The sequence below is a fragment of the Eulemur rufifrons genome, chromosome 28 (assembly GCF_041146395.1).
Source record: "Eulemur rufifrons isolate Redbay chromosome 28, OSU_ERuf_1, whole genome shotgun sequence".
Classification (NCBI taxonomy): domain Eukaryota; kingdom Metazoa; phylum Chordata; class Mammalia; order Primates; family Lemuridae; genus Eulemur; species Eulemur rufifrons.
The window spans coordinates 4,575,999-4,585,853 of NC_091010.1; the positions used below are offsets into that span (position 1 = coordinate 4,575,999).

At 40.8% G+C, this 9,855-nt stretch overlaps 1 protein-coding gene across 1 annotated transcript; it reads right to left on the bottom strand.

The window, feature by feature from the left end:
* Positions 1-3,469: 3,469 nt before the first annotated feature.
* On the bottom strand, positions 3,470-4,456 carry OR13A1 (olfactory receptor family 13 subfamily A member 1). The gene has a single exon (XM_069461196.1). The coding sequence runs from the start codon at positions 4,454-4,456 to the stop codon at positions 3,470-3,472; it is 987 nt and encodes a 328-aa protein (XP_069317297.1).
* Positions 4,457-9,855: the final 5,399 nt, after the last annotated feature.

Below are 9,855 nucleotides of genomic sequence, written 5' to 3' on the forward strand. Positions count from 1 at the left end.
GTTGACGGCCCATCTCTGTCAAGGAACTCTCCCATTTGGCCTTTCCTGAGTGAAGATGGTGTCATGCATCAGCCTGAAGATTACTGAGATAAACAGGGTCCACTTTTTGCATCAGAAGTCACCGGAATTGTTTCTCACCCACCCCGGTTGCTTCTCCTCATAGGGTCAATTTTTAGAAAGCAAAGACCACAGCTGCCCAAAACCCCACCTGGGTGGTCCTACACCACTTAGCCCCACTTACCCTTCCTGGCCAGCAAACCCCATCCTGAGCCAGGTCGTGCTGCTCACCAGTAGCAAGGTCTTAAACTTACATAGCACTTGATGTCCTTTTCTTCAGTTCTCTCATTCAATTGTGGCAGCGTCTCTAGGTCAGTTTGTCGTCCTCATCACACTTAGAAGGAAAGGAGGGCTCCAGTGGGCTGAGTGCTTCTGAGTCTGTACTTGAACCCAGAACTTCCCCCTCCCAGATCACGGCTCTTTTCACACTCACACTTCTCTGAGTATCTACAACACCATCACACCACACCCGAAAAACAGCAGTCTCTGTTTGTATTCATCATCATGGGTGCTGGTGTGTGTTTAACTGGATTAACAACTTGGTAAGAATAGAGACCAAGTCTCATATTTCTGTTTTGTCAAGTTAGTAATGCTCTCCTAGATTCTCAGTACTTGTCCAAGTGCTTTTTATTTTTTAAACCCATTGTAAAATACAGAAAATATAAAAATTATATAAACTAAGATGAATAACACAATACATACTCTTCATGGCATGTTGAAAATCTATTAATAATCAAATTAAGTCATTGGTGGTAGTTTTCAAAGCACTGTTCACTGGAAAGTCTCCGAGACCACTGAGGGTTGCAACATGTTATCTGGGAGTCAGAATGCTTCTTCTAACAAGACACGAAACCTGGTCTATAACAATCTATGTGACAAAGCCAGAGTCAGCCACAATTCATCAAACTTTTGAATTTCATGTTCAGAATCAACATGTTTTTGATGAATGATAATGAGAATATTGGATGGAGAACCATGGACAATTCATCCCTTCTAAATCAAATATCACACTCCACTCCCAGCTTCCACCTACAGCAGCAAACTATATGTGTTTTTATTCAATTCCAAAGATACAGGTAAACATTCACATCTCATTATACTTTTTGTTTTAATATATATATATATTTTTAATTTTAGCATATTATGGGGGTACAAATGTTTAGGTTACATATATTGCTTTTTCCCCACCCAAGTCAGAGCTTCAAGTGTGTCCATCCCCCAGATGGTGTGCACCGCGCTCATTAGGTGTGAATATACCCATCTCCTCCTCCCCCTCAGCACCTGCCCGACACTTGATGAATGTTACTACTATATGTGCACTTAAGTGCTGATCAGTTAATACCAAATTGTTGGTGAGTACATGTGGTGCTTGTTTTTCCATTCTTATGATAGTTCATTTAGTAGTATGGGCTCCAGCTTTATCCAGGATAATACAAGAGGTGCCAGATCACCATTGTGTTTTGTGGCTGAGTAGAACTCCATGGTATACATATACCACATTTTATTAATCCACTCATGTATTGATGGGCACTTAGGTTATTTCCACATCTTTGCAATTGTGAATTGTGCTGCTATAAACATTCTAGTGCAGGTGTCTTTTTTATAGAATGTCTTTTTTTCCTTTGGGTAGATGCCCAATAATGGGATTGCTGGATGTATCACATTTTCTTTATGTACTCATCAGTTGATTGGCAGTCCATATCTTTGCTATTGTGAATAGTGCTGTGATAAACATACATGTACAGGTGTCTTTTTGATATAAGGACTTATTTTCCTTTGGGTAGATAGCCAGTAGTGGTATTGCTGGATCAAATGGTAGGTAAACTTTTAGTTCTTTGAGAAATCTTCATACTTTTTTCCATAGAGGTTATACTTATTTCCATTCCCACCAACAGTGTATAAGCGTTCCCTTTTCCCTGCATCCACACCAACACCTATTGCAACATCTATTGTTTTTTTGACTTTTTAATAATGGCCATTCTGACTGGGGTAATGTGGTATGTCATTGTGGTTTTAATTTGCATTTCCCTGATGATTAGTGATGTTGAGTATTTTATTCATATGCTTGTTGACCATTTGTATCTCTTCTTTTAAAAAATGTCTTTTCATGTCCTTTGCCTACTTTTTAATGGGACAATTTGTTTATTTTTTCCTTATGAATTGAATTCCTTATAGATTCTAAATATTAGTCTTATTGGATATATAGTTTGCAAATATTTTCCCCCATTCTGTAGGTTCTATTTATCTGCTAGTTATTTCTTTTGCTATGAAGAAGATTTTTAGTTTAATAAAGTTCCATTTGTTTATTTTTGTTTTATTGCATTTGCTTTTGGGGTCTTAGCCATAAATTCTTTGCCTAGGCCAATTCAGGTCCCAATAACCAACTGATGTTTGACAAAGCAAACAAAAACATACACTGGGGAAAGGACACACTATTTAATAAATGGTGCTGGGAAAACTGAATAGCCACATGCAGAAGAATGAAACTTCTTTTCATCTTTAGTGGGTCATGATAAAGAGAATGGATTTTCCAGGACAGTTTTCTAATGGCACAAAGCACAAATTCAAGACCTGTCTTCATTAGACATGGAGGATTTGTCTACCCAGTTTTATTCTGAAACAATGAAAGGATAGCAATGCCTTGTCACAATGCTGTGTAACTTATTAGAGCCAAGTCATAGAGGTTGTCTCCATTCCAGGCCTGTGAGGTAGGTCAGATACTCATAATCTGAGAAGAAGGTCAAGGAGAGGTGACAAATCTTGGGCATTTTTCCAGGTGTTAAAGTTAGAATTTCTATATTCAAAGCAAAGTAATGGTCCTAATAATACATTTTACCTTGAGTGTTACTGAGAGAAAAAAAGAGAAAAACAGAAACAACAGTTTGCATTAGAATCCAACTATTTTCAAGGTCCAGTTGGCTCCAGATGAAAGAGCTGAGGTAAGATAATGGGGGCAGGTTTCTTAGGGGCCAGTGGTCACCTTAAAGCAATTCCTCAGTCTTACAATTCTCCAAGTGCTGTGGGGTCCACAATCCTGCCTAAGTCTACACACCTAAATTCTAGGTGTAATTTCAGGATTTATACCCTGAACACTACACACACAAAAGAATAAAAAGGAAAACATTTGGTATGTCTATAAGTCTAAAACACAAGGAGCATTTTTTTCTTTTCCTAAAGAGCTTTGCTTCCCTGTCAATTTAGCACTGACATCACCTTGGAGTCAGACAGTGAGATCCCATGTCTCAGAGGCTTATGGGTCACACCCAACCACAGTTCTCCCATCAGCCAGTCTTGGAGCACCAGATCTCCAAGCTCATCCATGTAGATGTTCCACTGGAGTGGAAAAGTTACTGACCTTCCAGACCAGAAACTTGCTAATCAGACCCCTCACAGAAAGGTTAATTCCCACAGATTAATTTCTGAAGTAAGGGAAAAGCTTCCTGAGGGCTGCTTTGACCTCCTTGTTTCTCAAAGTATAGATGAGGGGGTTGAGGGTAGGACTCAACATGGTGTACAGCACGCCAGCCAACTTGCTCTTCTCTGCACTGTAGCTAGAGACGGGGCTTATATAGGCATAGAAGACAGCAGTGTAATACATGCACACCACAGTTAGGTGGGACGAGCAGGTGGAGAAGGCTTTCTGCTTCCCCTCCGCAGTGTGCATCTTCAGGATGCTGGAGATGATGAAGCCATAGGACACGATGGTCAGGAGGAAGTTCAGTATGCCGTAAAAGGCGTCAGCCAGGACAATCATAACACTGTTCACATAGGTGGAGCTACAGGAGAGAAGTAGCAGAGGAGGGACCTCACAGAAGAAGTGGGTAACAACATTAGGGCCACAGAAATTCAAGCGCAGCATCAGCCCCGTGTGGATGGCTGTGTTGAAGGCACAGAGTACCCACACACCTGCGGCCAGCATGCTGCAGAACGCCCTGCTCATCATGGTGCTATAATGCAGGGGGTGGCAAATGGCTGCGTACCGGTCATAGGCCATGACCGTGAGCAGGAGCAGCTCAGAAGATGCAGCCCATGTGAGAAAATAGAGCTGGGCCATGCAGCCTCCATAGGAGATGGAGCTCTCCTCTGACACCAGACCTTCCAGGGCCTTGGGCATGATGGAAGAGGTGCAGATAATGTCCATAGTAGCCAAGTTGAACAGGAAAAAGTACATGGGGGTATGGAGCCCAGGGTTGAAGATGATGGCCAAAATGATGAGGACATTACCTGTGAGGGCCACAGAGTAAAGGGAGAGGAAACAGATGAATAAGAGCACCTGGTATTCTGGGTGCTCTGAAAAGCCCTGCAGGATAAACTCTGTTACCAGGGTCTGGTTACTCATGGTCCTTGGGATGAGAGGGTTTTCCAGGACTATCAGATGAATCTCCACCCACAGCTTCATGTGATTTCAGGGCTAGAGAGATAAAGGAGAGGGGTGCTAAGGAAAGCTGCTACCATGTTTCATTCACACCTCACATTATGGCATGAATGATATTATATAAATGCACTAGGACATATTAATTAAGACAAATACACCAATATCACAACAAGCAGAGGGAATGAACATTTAGTTTGTAAAAAGTAAATACAAATGGCCAATTAAACTCATGAAGCATCATTCAACCTCATTCAAAGAAATGCAAATTAAATCAATGATCCATTCTTTATCATCCATGATTTAGCAAAGTTAGAAAAGCATGCTATTGACTAGCATTAGCATGGTGCAAAGATGCAGGTCTTTCAAAATGTGTATTCCCTACCCAGCCATAAAAAAGAATGAAATAATGTCTTTTGCAGCACTTGGATGGAACTGGAGGCCATTATCCTAAGTGAAGTAATGCAGGAATGGAAAACCAAATACCACATATTCTCACTTATAAGTGAGAGCTAAGCTACAGGTACGCAAGGGCGTACAGAGAGGTACAATGGACATTGGAGACTCAGAAGGGGGAAGGATGGGAGCAGGTAAGGGAAGAAAAAATACCTATCAGGTGTATTGTACACTATTTGGTGACAGGTACACTAAAAACCAAAACATAACTACTATATAATTCATCTGTGTAACTAAAAACCACTTGCACCCCTAAATCTATTAAAATGAAAACAAAACAAAACAAATAAAATAAAGTATTCTATCCATTTGAGCCAGAACTTTCCCTTCTGGAAATTTATCCTAAGGAAACAACTCAAAACATCTTTAAGGTGACAGAGCAACACTATTTATAATAGTGAATGTTTAAAAGCAACCTATACTCGTGAGTATATTATGCTATTTTGATATAATGCTGTGTAGTTATCGAAATAATGCTTTGGAAGTGTTTTACTGATGCGGCTCCTCCTGGCCCCCTCCTCTGCAGCCTGTCTTCCCACTCCTCCCAACCCTCAGAGCTGCATCCCCTCCCACACCCGGCACTCCCAGACAGGCCCATCCACTGGGCCACACCAGGCTTTCTGGGTTTTGTTCTTGTAAGACCCTCAGCCAGGAATGCCCTTCTTTTCATCAACCAGGTCAATCATCAGCCCTCTCCTTCTCAAACATCACTTCCCTGGGGAGAAAGGCCCACTGTCCTTTGTGTTCCCTCATGATTCTGTACGACTTCCATCCTAGAACCATTACATGTCACTGCTTGATGAGGTTACCCAGCTGTCTCCCCTGTGGTTCATGCATGCCCCATGGATCTCTGGACATCCCTTCTTGGCCCCGGGCCCTGTGCCTGGCAGGCAGTGGGTGGGCACTCCAATACGTGTGTTGAGATAATGCTAAAAGGCAGTCCAGTACGGATAACAGCAGGATGACTTCTGTTCTCAAGGCAGTACACATTCTGTATTGTTTAGGATAAAATCAGCATGGTACACAGTTGCTTTTCCCTCCTTTTCAACTCTTTATTCATTAAGAAAGTTAAGGAAGATGTTCACTTTTAATTAATAATTCTGGGTTTTGTCAAACTGTAAGAAATGTATTTACCATTAAAACATTAAAAAGTTTACGCAAAATGACCAAACCTCACCTCCAATCTGGGTCATATCACCATTTTGTAAGGTGAAGACTGCTCTGTGAAGAGAAGAGCATAAAATCCCTGTGACTCTGAGCAGCAAGACTACATTAGTGTGGAGCCTGACCGGAGATGATGGAAATGATGGGGCTCCGTCTGGGTGTCTTCCCAGCAGCAAGGTATCAGGATAGCTCAACTTTAGTGGACATAATGAATACAATACACTTTAGCTGATTTCATTTTTGTTTGGGACAAAAAGATCGAATAATTACTTTTGCTCAGTGTGAGTCGTGGATCTGGAGAAATAACTGTAACTCTCTTTGCTCTTACCAGTGAGTGATTCCTGTTTAACTTCAGGGTGAGAGGGACAGAATTGGATTTGTCCCACTGATGTCCCAGGCTGAGGTTTCTGCACTTCCCACTGATGTCGTCCTCCATAGGATTTTAGCCACCTGACTCCCCAGCCAGCATGACATCATGGTTCACCTCACAACGCATTTCACAGACAAACCAGAGTCAGCACCTGCAGCTGCACCCAGGAGGAGACAAACATCCATCACTGAGCACCCACCCAGCAGCGAGTGCTGGGTCTGCCACACACTGTTCCTGTAGCACCAAGAGAACCCATTATGAAGGAGACCTCAAATTCCATCTACCTTTTAACTCAGCCCAGAATGAGGTTAGAAAAAAAACTGCAACATAAATGGAGGTTTTTAACAGGTGCTGAGGAAGTTTCAACAAACACATTCACATCCAGCGAACAAATTAGCCCTCAGATGGTTACCCGCTCACTGTGATTTGCAGGGCAGGTGGACAGCCTCCTCCACCAATCGGTCAAGAGGAGATCAAAGGTTCAGGGTGCCAATACTCTTTCTATGAGAATAACCATATGTCTGTTGGACCTCAGCCAGTTATTTCTTCTTCTGAAAATCATAACAAAGACCTTGCTGCCCCAAGATTCACAGGGCATTCCACATTTATCAAACCCTTTGGCACTCAAGCTTCTGAGAAAGTAAAACCATATTAAATATCTTGGATGTAGGTATACACCCATCCCCTCCCCCCACACCCCACATCTGCCCGACACTCAATTAGTGTTATTCCCAAATGTGCACTTAGGTGATGACTTTTGTACCCCCATAACAAGCTGAAATAAAAAAATAAATAAATAAAAATTATTTACTATTAAAAAATAAATATATATATACATATATATATATATATATATATATCTTGGATGGTTTTTTACTGCTTTAAAGAAACAATAAGTACCCTCAAAATCCCTGAAATTAAAAAGTTCATTTCATTGAGATTGTCCTAAAGATAGATTGAATTTTACATGGAGTATAATTTATTTGTAGTGAAATTTTCTCTTAGTTCCAATTTATTGTTTATAGTTTCACAAATGGAGAATTATTGCTCTTTTAAGGTGCCTAAGTAATAATGGAGAACTTGACTACTTTCATTATGTTTATTTCTAAAGGGGTTTAAGGATTTTCAGACACTATATAATTAATCCAATGTCCTTTAATTTTTTTGATCATAGAATCATTTTATTACACAGTACCAATTAATATCCAGAAAAACCAGCAAATGAGACAATACAATTTAAGCATGTCAACTGACAGTGAAGAAAAATAACTACATTTTAAAAATAAACTTGCCTGCAAGATATAAAGTAATATACATTATTATCTTGCTTAATATTCATTTTATATCTGCATATTGGTAAAATATTACCTTCATTTTAAACATAAGGAAACTCAGGTTCAGAAAGCTTCAGTTACATGCTTAGGTTACAGAAACCCTATCAGCATCTGGGTCAAAATTTGAACCCAGGTCCATGTGATTTCAAAGTCTCTTTTTTTTTTTTAAATTTCAGAGTATTAGGGGCGTGCAAGCACTTTGATTATATTGATTGCCATTGCACCACCTGAGTCTGAGCTATAAGGGTGCCCATTCCCCAGACAGTGCACACCACATCCGTTAAGTGTGAATTTACCCATCCTCCCCACCCCTCCCACCTGCCCAAAACCCTACGAATATTACTTCCCCTTATGTGCACATAAGTCCTTTAATTTTATATGAAGGTAGATATTTCTATTATAAACATGTTTCAAGAATAGAAAACTAAAAATAAGAACATGCCAAAATCTCATATGTTCAAGTTTAAATTGAAAGACATTTTGAAGATAACCTTATCCAACCTATTTATTGGAAAGTCACAAATGAATCCAAATGACTTACCCTAGTAGCACAGAGTATGAGTGACAAAGCTTGTATGAGGTCCCGTGGCTTTGGGATTCCAGTCCAGAATCTTTGCTCTGTAATTTGTTAGTTGCCTCTCTAAATCCAACCCCGTCAAATATCAAATAAAAGCCAAGACAAAGAAAAAGCAAGAATTTATATGATCGTATTTATGATTGAAGTGTGCACTGCAAACCTGAAAACTCTTAACCAGTTTTGGTGCCCCATTTACTCTATTATTTCATTTACTGATCAAATAGTAATAACACACAGGGAGAAATATTCAAATGTTACTGACACAAATGTTACTGCTGATCAGCTCAACAAAAACCATCAGGTCTTTTACATAGTTAACGATTCAAATTAAGCAGACTTAGAATTATGAGCAGAACTTTTCTTAATTTTTTTTATATCACTTAATGGAAAGAACCATCCTCAGAACACTCATAATTACCTTGAAAACGTTATTTCACCTTTCTGGAGCTATTAAGTTTTATGTATGGCCACCCCCTGTCGACCACAGTTGAGGTTGGAAACATGGTGACAACTGAGACAGTGTGCAATATGTGACAAGAACAGTCTAGACAGGATGGTTTCCTTCCCATATTTAAGCTGACCTTGCCAAGAATATGTGACTCAACTTTAGCAATGTCTGTCGCTGCCTAAGGAAGACACGAGGGAGAGCTGTTCACAGTAATTACTCTACGTGGACCCTTAAGGAGCAATTAAATTAAGTGTCTCTTTGCTGGGGACTTGGCTGTCATTGGGGTTCACACAAAGGCCAGTTCAGACTTCTGATCCAAATGTGTGAAAAGGGATGTAAACCCAAGCAGGGGCAGCAGGACACTCCTTCTGTCCCAACTCACAGTCTGGTGCAGGGCAGAGCCAGGATCAGGTGCTCAGAATGTTCCCACACATATGGATGGACTGGAAAGAGGGTGTCAGGCGGGCAGCTAGCATTTCTGGACTGTTCTCCATGGAAGACTAGAAGTGAACATCCCCACGCTTCTCTGCATAAGCCAACTCCTCTAACAGAGCTGGCTCCTCACCAACCCTCACTCACATCTTGGCTCCCCTACGTCCTTGCTGCTTCCCTCCGCCAGCCCCCACTTTCTCTCTACTTATCCAAATCCCAACAGATCTAATGCCATGTCTTCTGCTAAGCCTTCCCTAACTCCCTGGAGCTAAGTGGTCACTCTGTCTATGCAGCTTCCGTCTCATTCAAGGGTTAGCCCCAGGCTTTGGTGGCAATGACATGGGCTTCAGAGTCTTTACAGCCTGGAGTCAAATCCCAACCCTGAAAGCTACTGGTTGTGTGACTTTGGGTGAATCTCTTAACTTCTCCAGCACTCAATTACAATAATGAAAAAAGACTTACCTCATTGCCATGGCACATATTGCCAGCCAAGAGACTGGCGATATTTTATTTCCTCTTCCCCCAATTTGGCACCTATTTACAAATGTATGTTTTTTTTTTTTCTGTATTGTTTAGCAATCAGAGAGCAGGCTAGATATCTGTGGGTCTGTTATTAGAAAACACTCCAAATGGTTCTAATTTTAC

Coding starts and splice junctions, on each gene's coding strand:
- OR13A1 (XM_069461196.1), bottom strand. CDS start 4,456: ATGAAGCTGTGGGTGGAGATTCATCTGATAGTCCTGGAAAACCCTCTC.